The 18,037-nt window shown below is 42.2% G+C and overlaps 1 protein-coding gene across 1 annotated transcript in view; it reads right to left on the reverse strand.

Annotated features, from left to right (window-relative positions):
• ARMC2 (armadillo repeat containing 2) overlaps positions 1 to 18,037 on the reverse strand; it is a 110,862-nt gene that overhangs the window by 30,855 nt on the left and 61,970 nt on the right. The window contains exons 11-12 of the mRNA XM_046004179.1: positions 5,849 to 5,994; positions 858 to 957 (exon numbers count right to left, since the gene is read on the reverse strand). Of these exons, the coding sequence (XP_045860135.1) occupies positions 858 to 957; positions 5,849 to 5,994 (246 nt within the window). The remainder of the gene's footprint in view (positions 1 to 857; positions 958 to 5,848; positions 5,995 to 18,037) is intronic.

Below are 18,037 nucleotides of genomic sequence, written 5' to 3' on the forward strand. Positions count from 1 at the left end.
ATGTCCAATATAAATAAACACAAGCTTTATATTAAAATGTTTTTAGTATACACATAAATTATTTGGTTTTAAACTTAGTGATTCTGAAATTTTACCATATTTGAAATGAATATATACTGTGTTCATGTATAAAACATCTCACTAAAGAGCTGATGTCACCTTAAGCATTTATAAAGCTGAATAAAAATAAACCGCATTTAATGAATATTCAAGAACTTATAATAAACCTTGATGTTTGTACTATTATGATTTTATGAAGGAGTCATTTATGACTTCTTCCTTCTTTTTACACTTTTACCTGATCCATTAACACCAAATTATTTTCTTTCTGATACTTACCTTACTTTGGAAGAATTTCATCTTCTAAATACTAAAGTGTCAAAGAATTAAAGAATTTCGGGGCTAGAAGAATCTTTAGAGTCTACCCATTGTAGGGTTCCCAAACTGTACTTTGCATCAGAGGTCCTAGGGGTCCTCACTGAAGTGCAGATGGCCAGGCCTCTCCCCCCCATCTGACTCAGCAGGCTGGGGGTGGGGCCTGGAAATGACCCCCATCCCACCCCAAGAGGATTCTCAAGTGAGGGCCTATAAATCACTGGGAGGAACGACACTGTGCACCGACCCTTTTCCCTAAACCAGGAATCCTACCACATCAACCATCCTGTTGTAGCCCTTTCTGCCTCAAACTACTCCCTCTTCATCTCCTACAAGTAATAGTCTCCTTGGGCCGCCCATGAACACATCAGATGGAAGCTTCTCAAAGACTGGTACCTTCAAAACATAAGACTACCCGACATGAACTCACAAGAACACACCAATGCAAAGACATTCTGAAGAATTATATGCAAAGAACTGACCTGTTTCTTCTGGTATTTGTTTATCAGTTTCAAAAACAAGGCATAACATCTGGAGTAGTTGGCCAAGGCTACACAGCAGTCATGGTAAGATGTGAGTTTGCTGCAGAAATGCCAAATGGGAAAATAAAAATAAACTTTTTTTTTTTCTCAGAAAGTTAAAATATACATACGGTTACTCCAAATGCAGATGTTCAAAGGGTCGCCCGTGCCTGAAAAGGAGGCTAGAAATACTCCACACGCCAGTCCAGAGAAGACACAAGGAGGCTTGCTGTCTGCTCTAGATTCTGGGGGCATGGAAGTGGAGGCCAGGGGGATCCTTCGAAAAAGAGAAACCCAAAGTCTCTGATACATGTATTCAGTGTGAATTTACACCATACATGCGGTTGGGAAAACACAAACTAAGAAATTTACATAAATTCTGTTTAGATACCAACCACTGGATCCCCTGGGACCCCATCAGAAACAAATGTTGAACTGTTCAATAGTGATACAGCGATAAGAGGCAAAATGTCCTGAAAGTTAAAAGCCTTGAAAACAGCTTCAAAATTTTGAAGGCATACAAACAAGCAACCAACCAAAACCCACAAGGCAGTACTGACAAACCTATATCAACTTGGGAGATGTTCTAAATCCCTCATTAAATGATAGATTAATAGATAAAACATCATCAATATTGTAAAAACGTGAACTTGTACGAGGCCATTAACAAGTCTCAGTAAATTTTCAGAGAAGTGTCTTCCAGCTTATATTCTCTGGTCAAAGAACAATTAAATTAGGATATCAACATAAGAATACATATCTTATGAATGGATAAAGAAGATGTGGTACATATACACAATGGAATACTATGCAGCCATCAAAGAAATGAAATCTTGCCATTTGCGACAACGTGGATGGAACTAGAGGGTATTACGCTGAGCGAAATGAGTCAATCAGAGAAAGACAATTATCATATGATCTCTCTGATATGAGGAATTTGAGAGGCAGGGTGGGGGAGTTGGGGGGCAGGGAAGGAAAAAAATGAAACAAGATGACATTGGGAGGGAGACAAACCATAAGAGAGTCTTAATCTCACAAAACAAAATGAGGGTTGCTGGGAGGAGCGGGAGTTATGGAGAGGGTGGCTGGGTTATGGACATTGAGGCGGTATGGGCTATGGTGAGTGCTGTGAAGTGTGTAAGCCTGACGACTCGCAGACCTGTACCCCTGGGGCAAATAAAACATTATATGTTAATAAAAATAATTTAAAAAAGAGAATACATATCTTAGAAAACTTAATTTTGAAAACTTAAAAACATAACTTATGGGACAAAGAAAAATGAAGGTTTAAAAATAAAACACGGAGACCCAAATAACTGAAAAAAAAACCACATGAATCAAAATTTGTGAGATACACCATTTAAAGCATTTAAAGGAAATGCTTTTTGGCACCATTTAAAAGAAAATTTCTAGTCTTCAGAAGGATTTTAAAAAAGGAATGAAATTTCTAACTAAAACAGAAGAAAAATATAATATATCCAAAGATAGTAGAAGAAAAGGGTTGATACAGATGAGGACAGAAGGAATATAATAGAAAACAAACATACAATGGATTGGATCAAGAAATCTGCTGATACTTTACAAAAACTATTAACATTAGCAAACCTTTGGCAAGACTGACCCAGAAAAAAAGGAGAAACATCATAAGCAATCAAAAGGAGTGAAAATCAATATAAACAATGCAGAGTCAGTGTGACCTCGTGCTTAAATGTACGGCTTCCAGAGCCAGACAGATGGCCTGGTTTGAATTCCGACTGTGTGATACTGAGAACAGTACTAAGCCTCTGCATGACTCAGTTTCCTTATATATAAAATGAAGACAATAAGGATAGTACCCGCCTTTAAAGTTGTTAAAAGGAATAAATAATTTCATATTTGGAAAGTGCTCAGAACACTGCCCGGCACTTGGTAGTCGTTATCTAAGTATTTGTTAAGTAATATTAGTGGTAGGGGTGCCTGTGTGGCTCAGTGGGTTAAGCATCTGCCTTCAGCTTGGGTCACCATCTGAGGGTCCTGGGATCGAGCCCCGCATCGGGCTCACTGCTCGGCAGGGAGCCTGCTTCCCCCCCCCACCGTCTGCCTGCCTCTCTGCTTACTTGTGATCTCCCTCTGTCAAATAAATTAATAAAATCTTTAAAAAAAATAATAGTAGTAGTAAATATTATTAGTTAAAAAATAAAAGGGCACATGATTCAAAATGCAACAGAGATTAAAAGGATAATAAGAGAATATTTGGAATGACTATTGCTTGAAAACTTAGATAAAATGGTCAGATTCCTATAAAAATATAACTTTCTGAAACTAACCCCAGAACAAATAGAGAATACGACAAATATATAACCATTAAAAAAAGTGAATCAGTAGTCAATGACAATCACACAAGAATGTGTGCAGACACACCCACCAGGACAAAATAGCTTTTCAAACAAGTTCTATAAATTTTTCAAGAAACAGGGAAGTTTCATTTTCACAAATTCTTTTAGGAAAGAGAAAAAGTGGGAATATTTCACAACTCATTTTATGAGGCTGGAATAAACTTGATACTAAAACCAGACAAGGACAATATGAAAAAGGAAAAAATACAGGTTAATCTAACTCACAGATGAAAAATCTTGAATAAAACATTAGCTAATTAAACCTAGCAGGTATATAGTGTATAGGTATATAGGTATATAGTGGCTTAACATGAGAAAATCTATTAATCTGTGATCTCCTATATTAATGAATTAAAAAAAGAAAATCCACACAATCAAAATAGATTCAGGGCAAGCATTCAAGAAAATTTAACATCCATTAGTGTGAGAAAATTCTTCCCTGGCCTTCTGAAGGGTATATACAAAAACCTACAATAAATACTACTTTTAATTGGTAAAAGCACAAAAATATTTTCTTTGAAGTCAGGAGCAAGGCGGCAGGTCCAACACTCTTACAGCTTTCAATGGGACATCCTGAGCGAGGTGGTAAGGAAGAGGTGGGACAGCATGGAAGAGTTGTAATAATTGGGGGAAAAAATAACAAATTATTTTTATTTGCAGACAAATTGCCTAGAAAATCCAAGAGAATCTACAGACTAACACTTGGCCCTAAATTTCATCAAGATTCCTGGGTTAAAATTAATAAGCAAACATCAATACTATTTCTATAAACCAGCAACGACCTATTAGGAAGTATTTTATACACATATTATATAGTTGGCATGTGCTACTATGTTAATTTCAGGTATATGACATAGTCATTCAACAATTCTATACATTATAACATGTTGACTATGATAAGTGCAGTCATCACCTGTCACCATACAAAGTTCTTATGATATTATTATGCTGTACTTTTTTCCCTGTGACTTATTTATTTTATAAATAGAAATTTGTACTTCCTAATCCCCTTTAAAAATATGTTTAAAGACTGTATTCATAGTTGCAGCAAAAGCCACGAAGGAATAAATCTAATAAAAGATGTGCAAAATCTTTTTGGAGAAAATTATAAAATTTTATGGGAAGATATTAAAGAAAATATCATAAATGTTTATCGGTGGAAGACTCGGTATCATAAACGTGTCCGTTCTCTTCACTTGCATCCCAGTTGCTCTACATATCCAGTGTTATTCCAAGAAAAACCCTAAAGTTCCTACCACAAACCTTAGCTGATTCTCCAACTCTTGAGAAAGAGGGAAGAATTTGGATCTTAAAGGAAAAAAGGGGTGAGGAATTCATTTTCTTTTAAAGATTTTATTTATTTATTTGACAGACGGAGATCACAGAGAAGCAGGCAGAGAGAGAGGAGGAAGCAGGCTCCCTGCTGAGCAGAGTCCGATGTGGGGCTTGATCCTTTAACCCACTGAGCCACCCAGGCGCCCTGGGATTCATCTTATCTTATAGCAAGACTTTGATCTATAACAGTAAAGACAGTGTGGTACTGATCTGAGGATGGGCCAGAATGCCCAGAAACAGACCTACAAGTATATGGAATCTTGTGTTTGACTAATTAAGCTCTTAGAATCACCGGTGGGGCAGGGGAGGAGTTGGGGAGAGTGGTATATTTGATAAAAGGGGCTGGGACAACTGACTAGCCATATGGGAAAAAAAAATTAAATTGAATCCCTGCACGCCACCAGATACAAAACCGAAATGTATGATTTTATAGCATTTCAAAAGGGGAGTGCTAAGCGCCCAGAACTAAGTACCCAGATGGGAAAGCACAGGGCTAAAAAAATCAAATCTGGACCCCATCCCATCCCGGGGTCAGTTACCGATGTGTCTTCAGAGAATATTCTATTTTACTAAACAACTACAGTGAAGTTTAAAAAGGCCCAGGTCTCTTGAGAAGGATAATTATGTAAAAACATGGGCAAGGAGCCTTGAAAGAGGAAATATATAAATGCATAATTTAAAGACAGTTCTGAAATTTAACATCTTGCTTTGAAGCGACCTGGATTCAGACAGTCCTCACTTCTGGCTTGAAGTATAAACGTGACGAGTGAGTATATGAGCCAAAATTCAGTCACACAAGTGAAATAAAATAATCAGGTCAGATCAGACTTTCTAAGCACTGCTGCCCTTTTTGAATTATGATCCTTAAGTCCTGTTTCCAGGTATACTAGAAAGTTCATCGTGTTTTGTGGTACAGTTCTGTATCTCCAATAAGATAAGAGGAATTTTTGTTTATCCTGTAAAAACCCCAGGATAACTCACAACTCACCAAAGAACTAAGGTGACTTACAAAGGATGAGTTTAGAATCACATTAGGAATACACGGGAAATGGGGTCATTGGTTTTACATCATTTATTTTGAACTTGGGCCACTAGATTTTTTTTTGTTGTTGTTATTGTTGGGGGAAGTAAGGAGCAAACATAGGATTCCTTGCAAGCCGCACACACACAAATATTAAAGATAACCCCACATTTAAGCCTTAGTACTTATTTAAGGTTACTTCGTTTTCCTAGGTCACCTACCTGAATATTCTGGCGACATTGGTGCAGACATCCTTGTCAGCCATGTACTGCCCTATCACCGTGCAGAGCGGGGGAAGGGCACCGATGCTCAGCAACTTACTTCTTGCTAGTGGTGAATCCACCAAGTTTCTCAGTGTAGCCGTCATCTAGGACAAAAGCGTGTTTGTGCCATTTTGGTTTTTTAATTGGAAAATACAGTAACACGAATCCGTACCACAAAATTCATCCTACAAGCTTCATTAAATCAGTAGTAAAACCAAGCAAGCCCCTGTTGGGTATCTCCTACCAGACAACATGGGCTTGAGGACAAATGGCACGAAGTAAAAAAAAAAAAAGAAATAAATGTAAAGAAAGACTACTTTGGTTCAAAGACAAAGAATGAGAAGTTCATATTAATAAGCGATTAGTATACCAAAACCCTAGGGTGAAATAAATCATCATCTGGGTTTGTTAGCTGTCTCTCATACGACTTTCACGTTACCCTGAGACATGACCCATCAGTTCCACAGATTAGAAACCTCTCATTCCATAGGCTTAAGAGTAGCATCAAATAATGTTCTAGCCAAAGGATTTTTTTTAAGATTTTATTTATTTTATTTGTCAGAGAGAGAGAGAGAGCACAAACAGGGGGAGCAGCTGGCAGAAGGAGAAGCAGTCTCCCCGCCTAGCAGGGAGCCTAATGTGGGACTCTATCCTAGGACCCTGGGATCATGACCTGAGCTGGCGGCAGATGCTTAACGGACTGAGCCACCCAGGCATCCCTGGCCAAAGGATATTTAAGACTGTTAGTTTCATTCTCTTCCAAGAGACAAGTATTGATTTCTTGCAAGTTTGTCTTTTTTTTTTTTTAAATTTTATTTATTTATTTGAGAGAGAGAGAATGAACAGGGAGGGGGGCAGAGGGAGGAGAAGCAGAAGCAGACTCCCCACTGGGCCGGGAGCCTGACGTGGGCTCGATTCCAGGACCCCAGGATCATGACCTGAGCCAAAGGCAGTTGCTTAACAAACTGAACTACCGAGGTGCCCCCAAATTTGTCTTATTTTGTAAAAATGCTCAGGAAAGCTATCTTTGTCTGAAAGTGGAGAAGAGAATGGGGCGCCTGGGAGTTTCAGTCGGTTAAGCCTCTGCCTCTTGGTTTTGGCTCAGGTAATGATCTCAGAGTCATGAGATCAAGCCCCATGTGGGGTCCACACTCAGCTCAGTGGGGAACCTGCTGGAGATTTTCTCTCTCTGCCCATCCCCCTGCTTTCTCCCTCTGTCTCTGAAATAAGAAAACAGGTTGCCCGGCTGGCTCAGTCCTTAAGCATCTGTCTTCGGCTCAGGTCCTGACCCCAGGGTTCTGGGATTAAGCCCTGCATTGGGTTCCCTATTTCTCCCTCTCCCTCTGCCTGTCTCTCCCCCTGCTTGTGTGATCTCTTTCTCTCTCTCTTTCTGTCAAATAAATAAATACATCTTTTAAAATAAATAAATAAATAAAACAAGTAAACAAATTTGTAAAAAAAAATAGAGAACAATTCCATAAACCCAATTTACTAAAGGTAAAGGTCAGAAAAACCAATGCTTCAGTTCTGTAACACTTTTGACACTCAAACCCCAACCGTACCACCTACTAGCCTCGAAGCAAGTGAACCTCCCAGGGAACCATTTTCTCCTCAGAAAAGTGGGCATGGTGACAGCTCCCTGGAGTTGTGAGGATTCGCTGAGACAAGACGTGGGAAGGGCATTGCCAATCCCCATCATCTAACAGGAGTCAAACTTTAAGGCTCCTCTCTCCATGTTACGTGACTTCACACCCAAAATGCAGAAGAGGGATCACCGGCCTTCAAGTCAGATGATGGAGATTCAAGGCTTAAATCTCTCTCTAGTTACGTGACTGAGGCCCCCACTCATCACTCCTCTTCTCCCACTTTCTCACCTGTGAAAAGCAGCTATGATCTCTGCTCCCCTCCTGGGGTGGTTGTGAGTATCCAATGGAAATGATGGAAAATAACAATGTCTCTGTGTACTGTAAAGCCTTAGGTAAATATAAAGCTTCATTATGGCCATCCTTAATCAACTTTAAAAACAATTTTTAAGTACATATGTTTGATTACTTTTCCTTTGTCACCACAGCAAGAAAAATATAACTGCCTCCCTTAAAAGCAGAGATAATAAAAATAATGTTTCAAGCGAATGTGTTCAAGTCTTTTGAAGCAAGTGCATTATACAACAATTCAGTAAATTATTCCCTGAAAGCGTCATCATCCAAAATATCGGAGGGGAAAACAAACTCCTGGAGCATTTCGCTTAACCATGGGTCTACAGCACGGTCTCCCAGCTAAGGAATGGTCTTCTGGGAAGACCATACATCATTTTAGGCTTTCCAGGCCATCACCACCATAACGCGGAAAATTCTCATCATCTGACCCTGGCTCTACCTGTTCTCCTTCCCTAGAGACATCCCGGGCGGTCAAGTGCAACTGGATTACATCAGTCCCAGGAATGACTCACAAGTGTCCACACTTGGAGTCCAAAGAACCCAGATAGATGCCCGCGTGAATCCTGACCTGAAGTCAGGCAGCCGGAGGCCATGAAATACCCATTCAAACCATCGCACCCAGAAACCCGTCCTCTTCCCTGGTGGTTCCCATGGCTTCACGGATTGGGGACCTTGATCTACAGCTGTCCTCTAGCTCCCCATATCCAACGTCTGGCAAGGCACCATCTCAGCAAAAGGGATGATAGTGTTCTCAGGAGGTTTTATTTTCTTGTTTCAACCTCAGTTTTTTCCTCTCTCTCTCTCTACTATTTTTCTCATCCCATTACAAAAAGTTAAAACAGGGCACCTGGGTGGCTCAGTTGGTTAAGCGCCTGCCTTTGGCTCAGGTCATGATCCCAGGGTCCTGGGATCGAGCCCCGCTTCTGGCTCTCTGCTTGGTGAGGAGTTTGCTTCTCCCCCTCCAACTGCCCTTCCCCCCGCTTGTGTTCTCTCTGTCAAATAAATAAATAAAATCTTAAAAAAAAAAAAATAAAAACAAAGAAGAAGAAAAAGAGGAGGACAAGGAGAGGAAGGGACAAAGGAGCAGAAAAGGAGGACTTTCCCCTTTAAGAAGCCTCTGGCAAGAAAGTGCGGGGGTGGGGGGTGGAGGGGGTGTGGGTTAGAAGAGGCCAGAGCTTAAAGCCCTGAGGGCTGGGGATCAGGAGGAGGTCACCAGGCTGAGGCAGCGAGCAGGCTCCCCCGTTTTGAGAGGCTGGCTGAGAGCCAGGAATCTCAGTGCGGGGGGGGGGGGGGGGGGGGGGGGGTGGGGTGGGGGTTCTCACTGCCAAGCACAGACAAGGGGCTCTTTCTGGGAAAAATGTATAAAGATCCGTGGGAGGAGAGTCTCCTTAAATACTGTGGTAACAGTAAAGACGAATTTCTAGTCAACCCACTTAACTTTCAACCTTGCTCCCACTTTTAACAGAGATATATTTGCGGAAATCACTAATGAGTTTTCCTGCCCTCCCCCCACCCCAGGAAAGCCACCCACTGGGCTTGCCCCCAAAGCAGGAGTTCACCAAAGTCCAAGCTTTAAGCTTGCAGAAGCGACAGGGCTCTTAACTTTCCATTCGAATTTATATGGTTTCTAACTCTGCTTAGTTATGTACTTTTCTGTTTTACTGTCTATAAACTTTTAAATCATCTCAAATCCTTTAGGACAGAAGAAGAAATGCAGGTTAGATGATTTTATCGATGTCTGTTGAGCTTCCAAAGGGCTCACTGGAGCAGTTTCCACGTGTCATCCCACCAAGAAAGAACAAACAGAAAAGCATGTTTCTGGGGACGCCTGCGTGGCTCAGTGGGTTAAAGCCTCTGCCTTCCGGCTCTGGGGTCCTGGGGTGGAGCCCCACATCGGGCTCTCTGCTCAGAGGAGAGCCTGCTTCCCCTCCTTCTCTCTCTGCCTGCCTCTCTGCCTGCTTGTGATCTCTGTCTGTCAAATAAATAAAAATCTTAAAAAAAAAAAGGAAAGAAAGCATGTTCTTTTTCTTCCCATCTCCTAATGCATGACTGCATGGGGCAGCGAGGCAAGCAGGAGGAAGAAGAGGAAGGAGAATACCTAAATGATCCTCTACAAAGACGCTGATGGGAATTTAGGTGTCCTTGCTTCTTAGCAGCTGTTAGATGATGTCTGAGGCGCCACCCTTCATTTTCAGTATAAGCCAAGAAAGCATTCTGGTGGGATTTTGGTTATTAATCTGCTCCTGAAAACAGGCTGAGCTACACTCTACAACTTTATGGTTCTCATCTTTTTGCTGAGGCAGCTTCTTCTTTCTGGGTCCCAAATTCCTTGGTCACAAGAGGTACTGGGTCCCACCTTCAATCAGAATTTCTAAGCAAAAATGTCTGAAGAGTTTGACAAAAACCCTAGCATGGAAAGTTCTCACTGCATCCTCAAGATGCATTATAAAGGGAAGAATTATGCTGAGAAGTGATTAGACAATTCATAAAGGCTTTTATAATTTATAAACATCATTTTAGTATAGCAAAATTAGAATTAAAAAGCATCTTGGTTTTTTTTTTTTCCGATTGACTATAGGCACTTAGTTATCGATCTCTGGTTGTGTTTTCAACTATTAATTAAAAAACCTGGGGCGTCTGGGTGGCTCAGTCATTAAGCGTCTGCCTTCGGCTCAGGTCATGATCCCAGGGTCCTGGGATGGAGCCCTGTGTCTGGCTCCCTGCTTGGCGGGAAGACAGTTTCTTCCTTTCCTACTCACCCTGCTTGTGTTCCCTCTCTCGCTGTCTCTATCAAATAAGTAAATAAATCTTAAAAAAAAAAAAAAAGAAAGAAAGAAAGAAAAGAAAAGAAAAACCTTAGCAGACACAAGAAATCGTTGTCTTAAAATATGAGGCCCTCCTGATTAATATCATGGGATTTAAGAATGACAAGACAGGCCCGGCAGCTGGGACCCCATTCCTGCATGTTCTACTGCATTGGGGTGGGCGTGGGGCAAAGTGGGCACGGGGCAGGGTGGGCGCAAGGTGCTTGATTTGAGCCTCTGCACACTGCTCATTTCTGGAGTGGCTGGCCCTCTCTCTTCCCTTTGCATTTTTCCTCTATCAGAATCCTTGGTCCCCAGGGAGTCCACCAGCTTCTGCCCTAGAAGGCAGTCAGCCACCAGAGCTGCCCCAGAGCACTAAGGGCTTGGAGCTCACAGCTCACCTTAGAATTCCTAGTTCAGTGCATCATAAGTGAAGCAGTCTTTTTCGGCTAGCCGAAGAACTTCACCATCAATCATGATATTGTTTCTTGGAGAAACATTTTCCCAATTTCAGAAAACCAGCTTTCAAAGAAACCTCTGGAACATAGCGCAGTTAAAAACCGCACCATCAATAGTCTGCAAGTTATTATGTTTCCTTTCCCAAAATCAGCATGAGGATTCAGTTTTATTTACTTTTATACATTGAATGTGATTATGGAAAGAATTTGAGCAGCTTTATGGTTTATAAAGCTACCCTGTCAACTTGATCTCATTTGCTCCCTAAACCAGCTCCATGAGGCAGACAAGAAAGGTATTATGAGCCCCACTTTTCAGATGAGGAAACTGAGTCTCAGAAAGTCCACCGGCCACCAGGTAGGTGGGCATCCTAAGCTCGGACTCCTTGCCTGTTGTCTCCCCTGCTCCACTTGGCTGTCTCTAGAAACATTCACTTTATTTCTCAATCATCTGGAACATCCATAACCAAAATCCCTCGAGCTTTATCTCAACTTCACTGCCAACTGCAAAATGGTTCACTTCCCACTGATGATGTGAAAGAATGAATACAGCCACCAGAGACCGCAAATAGTGTCAAATGATTTAAGAACCAAAGCCACACCATTTTCCAACCTCAGCAAAACCATCTCCCTCTATTAATAAAAGCGCATTCATTTTCTGGATCCGTGCCCAAGTGCGACCACATATATGCCCAAACCAGAGCCTCTGTGGTAACTGGAGGAGTTTCGTATTGTCTCATGGACGGTTCATACAGTTCTGGCTGAGACAAGAGGCATTAACGACAAGATGCCACCGTATCCAGGAAATTCCCAAGCCAGCACCCCAAATTCCTAAGCAATTTATTGGAGTTAAGATCTATGCATATGAAAGTAATATTAACTCATAATCCTTGATAACGCTTGGCACCTGGCTGTGGAGCCCATTTGGCACCTTCCCACTGTGGGGGTCCTACTTCCGCAGGAAATGATTCTGTCCTCCTCAGACCCCCAGAGCCCTATTCTGGGCCTCTTTTCCACACTTGCCTCTGTTCATTACTCTCCAGCTCCTGCTGGAGGGAAATGAGTCTGAGAAAGATAATGTAATACCAAGAACTACCAAGTACTAACACCGTTTTTCTCCGATTCCACCTTAAAGTCACTGACATTTCTTTATTGCCACAACTAATTCGTCTACAAGGAAGAGACGAGGCTGAGCAGTCATGACAGCAATTAAGAAGCAAATGTCTCTCCCCGGAAACAACAGGCATAGGAATATTTACTTCCCAGGCTTGATGCCCCTTGTGAAGAGATGTTCTTCATCATGACACTCCTGGCCACCATCGTTCCTCAATTCCTGACCGCAGAGTACGAGGTTCTCTCCCTTGCTCCTCCTTGTGATCGGGGGTGGGGGGGCATGTCTAATCCAGGGGTTCAGGATGAGAATGCCAGCCTGCCTCCGCTATAAATTACAGCTTTCAATATGGTGATCATCTTCTCCCCCTCCGATCTGCCTTAGTTTCTCTCCTATTTCCAAGTTCAAAACCCAAGGCATTACATTACATGTCTGGGGTCTCTGAGTCTCCCCAGATCTTTAGATACGCCATCCCTGGAAAGTTCGAGGGGAACATGAGTTACCTGTTCACAGGCCCTTCCCAGGAAGGGGAGGAGAAGTGGAGAGGAAGGGCCAGAGCTCTGACTGCCTACTTTCTCATGCCAGCTGGGTGAGGGAGTTCTTAGCTATAGAACTATCCCGCTATTCCTTCCGGAAAAGAAGCTTCCTACGTAGCAAATAGCTGTCCCCTGCCCACTAACAAATGCATCATTGAAAAATTAGCAAGCCTAAGAACCAATACCAAAAATTGGGACCAAGAAAGTTGTATCCCATCTCAAAAACAATATACTATAAGCAAAATGAGCCAGAAATAGTACTCTAGTTAGCAACGTTGTATAATTTGCTGGTTTTAATAATGTACTATAGTTATGTAAGATGTCACCATTGGGAGAAACTGGATGATGGGACACAGGACCTTTCTGTACTATTTTTGCAACATCTTGTGAACCTATACTTAGTTCAAAATAAAAGTTACCAAAAAAAAAAAAAAAAAAGCCAGACACAAAAAAGCACACACTGCATGTTCCATTTATTTTAAATTCCAGAACAGGCAGCGCTTATCTATGTGAAAGGAATTAAAAAAAAAAAAAAATGGTTCCCTTTGTGGGGTAGGAGAGTGGGAATTAATTGGAAAGAGGAGGAAGGAAATTTCTGGAGTGATAGAACTCTTCTGCATTTTGATAGGGGTGTGGATTACATAGCTGTATGTTTTTGTCAAAACTCATCAAACATATAAGATCTGGGCATTTCACTGTATTAGAAAGTATATGAAATTAAAACAACAAGAAAATAAATGACCTCATTTCCTCTTCAAACAAAACCTTCAAAAAAGATGCTTTAAAAATACTCTTTGGTTATTTTTTTAAAAGATTTTATTTTTTTTAATTTGAGTGAGCGAGCGAGAGAGAACAAGCAGGGGGAGGGGAGGAAGGAGAAGCAGGCTCTCTGCTGATCCGGGGCTCAATTCTGGGACCCTGATATCATGACCTGAGCTGAAAGCAGATGCTTAACCAACTGAGCCACCCAGGAGCCCCTATTTTTTTTTTCTGCTTAATCATCAAATCTCCAATAAAATTTAAAGAATTTAAGAAATATTTTTTAAAAAGAATGTAAGAAATGTAACCATGGGAATATTTGCTCTTATGGCTATGGAATTTATTTCCTCCAACAGCCAGAGAAAGGTTCCATCAGGCGGAAGTTACTGCCTTGGTTCTGATTTTATGGTCTGAGAGGTAGGCTTCCCATAGGCAAGGGTGAGCCAGAGAAAGGGAGTTAACGTACTTTCCTACTTAAGTCTGCATACTCATAATAATTAACTACCTAAATACGTATTAATCTCTACATTTTAAAACTATGAAATGTAACTAAAGCAAGATTTAAAGGACCCCTACCACCTAGGTACAGTTGTTAATTACTAATATAATGTAAATCACGGCTTCACTGAATCTCCAGACTTCAGTCAAAGGCATCCCTTAAATTTCCCAGAATCTTGAAGCAGGAAGAGTTGGTTCTGAGACTCGGGCTCCATTAAGTACCCAGAATCCCACACTGCGGATACAAGACCCCCTTCTAATTTTAGTTTCTATTCAGCATGGGTCTCCCCATTCCTTCTCAAAGACAGAAAAATGAAAAAGCTCCTACATTTGAGATCCACCTCTACCTCTGTCACTTCATTCCTTGTGCTTCATTTTTTTTTTCCTCAGAAGAAAAGGCTCTTCGAAGTTTCAGGTTTTGGTAACGCTGATCTTACTTTGTTTAATACATTTCTGCTGAATGCCAACTTGAACCAGTTGTGGGCCACGTCCTATTCTGTAGTGCTTTCATAGGTCAGTTCATTTAATTTTCCCAACTACTCATGGAGATGGTCCTTTATTGAGCACCTGGGTGACTCAGTAAAGTCAGCTCAGGTCATGATCCCAGCGTCCTGGGATCAAGTCTACCTCTGCCCCTGCTCCCTGCATGTGCTCTCTCTTTCTCTGTTAAATAAATAAATAAAATCTTAAAAAAAAATAAGATGGTCCTTTGTTGTTTTTTTTTTTTTTTAAGAGATTTCATTTATTCATTTACTTACTTGAGGGGTAGAGAGAGAGAGAGTGCCTGTGCACAAGCTGGGGGAGGGGCCCAGGGAGAGGGAGAGAATCTCAAGCAGACTCCAAACTGAGCCCAGAACCCAACTTGGGGCTTGATCTCCTGACATTGAGATCATGACCTGAGCCAAAACCATCCAGATGCTCAACCAACTGAGCCACCCAGGCACCCCTCAGCTGGTCGTTGAAAGATGAAGAAAGGAAGGCTCAGAGACTGAGAAGCACCGCCGGGTCAGAGCTGAAAGGCCAGCTCAGGCCTTTTCCCTCTTCACTAGGAAGCCCTGTCTCAACACCAGGTAAGAAGCCAAATGGACCATCAGGCTCTTGAAGATGCGGTAGAGGAAGAGTGGGACAGAGAATACAGCAGCAAACTCAGATCAGTCAAAGCAGGATTTACTCTAGGCTTAGAAATGTTTTTAAAAAAAATCAACTATATCAGAACACCTTTTTTTTTTTTAAAGATTTTTATTTATTTATTTGACAGACAGAGATCACAAGTAGGCAGAGAGGCAGACAGAGAGAGAGAGGAAAGCAGACTCCCTGCCGAGCAGAGAGCCCGATGTGGGACTCGATCCCAGGACCCCGAGATCATGACCTGAGCCGAAGGCAGCAGCTTAACCACTGAGCCACCCAGGCGCCCCAGAACACCTTTTAATTTAAAGATGTAGAGATAAGAATTCAGGCAAGCTTCAAAGAGAGCATGGACCACTAGCAGCATGACTCCATCCCGCCTGCCTGCTCAAACTTCTCCACACAAAGGACAGAAGTCCTCTTCCTGTGGGTACCATCCACAGCATTAGCCAAAGTTGACCGATCCAATCCGTGCTTTTAAGAGCTCTGCTCTCTTGTACATTGTCCTTTCTTCATTTTCTGGCTACTTGTTTTTTTCACATTCCACAAATTTGGCCATTGCATAGAGCCTTTCTCAGCCCTCCTCAATAATCTTTCTATATTCTCCCCTGAGTACCCGCATAGTCTTTCTTGACTTCAACAATTGCCTCCATGCAGATGACCCTAAATCTGTTTTCTTAGTGTTACTGTCTCTGCTAAGCACTAGTCTCTAATCCCAGAGGCTTACCGGACCGCCCCACTTGGCTCTTCTGCCGGCGCCTTCAAGCTTTCAATGAAGACTAGTTATGTAATTTCCTCCTCTCACCAAAGCAGTTCCTTGCATAACTCTCTAATTTCTCGTGGTAATAATATCATTTTCTGAACCATCTAGGCTCATAATGTCTGACTCATCTCTCTTTGTTTAATTCACTTTCCTTTTCCCCAAACTCAAGCCAAGGTGAAGGAATGGAGCAGGGAGAGACAAGGGCCAGGGTGACCGACATTACCGAGAAATGTCTTCCTAAAAAAAGAAAGAAGATGACATGGGAGATGTACTGAGCAAAGGAGGGGGAAAGATTAGGATCGGAAGGACCCTCTGGGGTGATGGTTGCAGACCTCAAGAAGTGAGCCCCGCAGGAGAGGTGGGGAGGGAAACAAAACCATGGTATCTGGGTGTTGGAAAATAGCCTAACTTCAAAAACATTGTATCTAAAGCAGGGAAAGAATATACTTCTCTACGGATTGAACTCAAAAATAAATGAGGCAGGCTGTAAAGAAGAAAGGTTGAGGGGCGCCTGGGTGGCTCAGTGGGTTAAAACCTCTGCCTTCTGCTCAGGTCATGATCCCAGGGTCCTGGGGTCAAGCCCCATATCGGGCTCTCTGCTCAGCAGGGAGCCTGCTTCCTCCTCTCTCTCTGCCTTCTTCTCTGTGATCTCCATCTGTCAAATAAATAAATACAATCGTAAAAAAAGAAAAAATCAACCAAAAAAAAAATAAAAAAGAAGAAAGGTTGGAAATACAAAGGAATAAAAACATAGGAATGTTAGTTCAAGACAATCTGGGTCTTACCAGTTACATTATATATCTATAAATGACCTAACTGCAAATGTAATACCTTGAGATTTGCTTCAATAACAGTAAAGCAGCTTCCTGCATGGTGTTCTCGAAACACCAGAGGACAAACAAGACACCAGGGGAACCAGAGATTGGTTGTGATGATGACTTATACAGAAGGCTCTTCTCCATTCCCCAGGAACCGGGCATGAAGGAGACCACAACAGACTTCCTGATGGAGGCGACTCTGGCAGTTTCCCTGTGTTAAGCCTCCCCAATGTTAGCCTTAGAAGTCAGAGATGAGCCCTGACACCTCCTGGTAATCCATTCCAGAAGGACACTGACAAATCCCTGCTTCTGTCGGTCACCTCCTGGGGTGATGCAATCCGTTACTGACCTGTAGGGGGCCTTGACTTTTACTTGGCCTTTCTTTTTTTCCCAGTTTTGGGGAGCTCTCCTGAAATTCTAGTATTCCAGAATTCAGTAAATGTGCATGGTTTAACTTTCTTTAGTCTTGCAATTTTACAGACAAAGTCATATCTCCAGATTGGGAGTATTAATACTTGCACTTGGTGTGCAGGCGGTGGCCCTCAGACCCTCCGAGCAGCAACACTGATCCTCTTAAAATGCTATTACGCATCTGATTGGCAGAACTTAAGACATCAATGCACCTGTGGAAACGCCATGCTTTTGTAGAAGAACCAGGCATCAGAATACTATAATCTGGGCACAGGAATCTCCAAAGTGTAGGCCCCTACTGGCAGCTGTCTTGTCCTCCACTATCTTCCTCACCACCCAGAATACACCTGGCACAGAGGAGCCCCTCTCCCGTCATCCATATGTGTGTGTGTATGTGTGTGTGTGTGTGTGTGTGTGTGTGTGTGAGATAAAGAGAGCCTTTAACATAGAAACAACATAAAGAAAGTAGAAATCCATTCCTGGATCTCATTCCTTTAGCTCTATGATAATCTGCCTCAAATCTAATAACTTAGCAACACTTCTTAACTGGGGCTACTGTGTGTGAGATCTTAGCCTTCCAATCTGTTCCTACCCCTGATACATTATCCTCCCATCACTTTTCAGCATTTTGGTCGTGATCAGTTTCCTGTCTCATGCACAGTCATCCTTCTGCCGCTCTGATCTCACCTCCTCCCCGCCCCAACACCCACTTCCAACGGCTCCTCCAAGTCCACACTGTACGGCTTGGTGTTTGAGACTCAGGGCTGTGGCCTATGAATCTCACGGATTCTCACGGAACCCCTCTGTTCTGGACCGACCTACCTCCTCAGTATGCCCCAAACACACCTTATCTCTTTCCCTTTGTGCCAGTTTCCCAAACCCTATACAACTTTCAGGCTCCAGCTTCCAGACGTCCAAAAGGGCAGCTTT

Source organism: Meles meles, chromosome 5 (assembly GCF_922984935.1).
Source record: "Meles meles chromosome 5, mMelMel3.1 paternal haplotype, whole genome shotgun sequence".
In the NCBI taxonomy this organism is placed as follows: Eukaryota; Metazoa; Chordata; class Mammalia; order Carnivora; family Mustelidae; genus Meles; species Meles meles.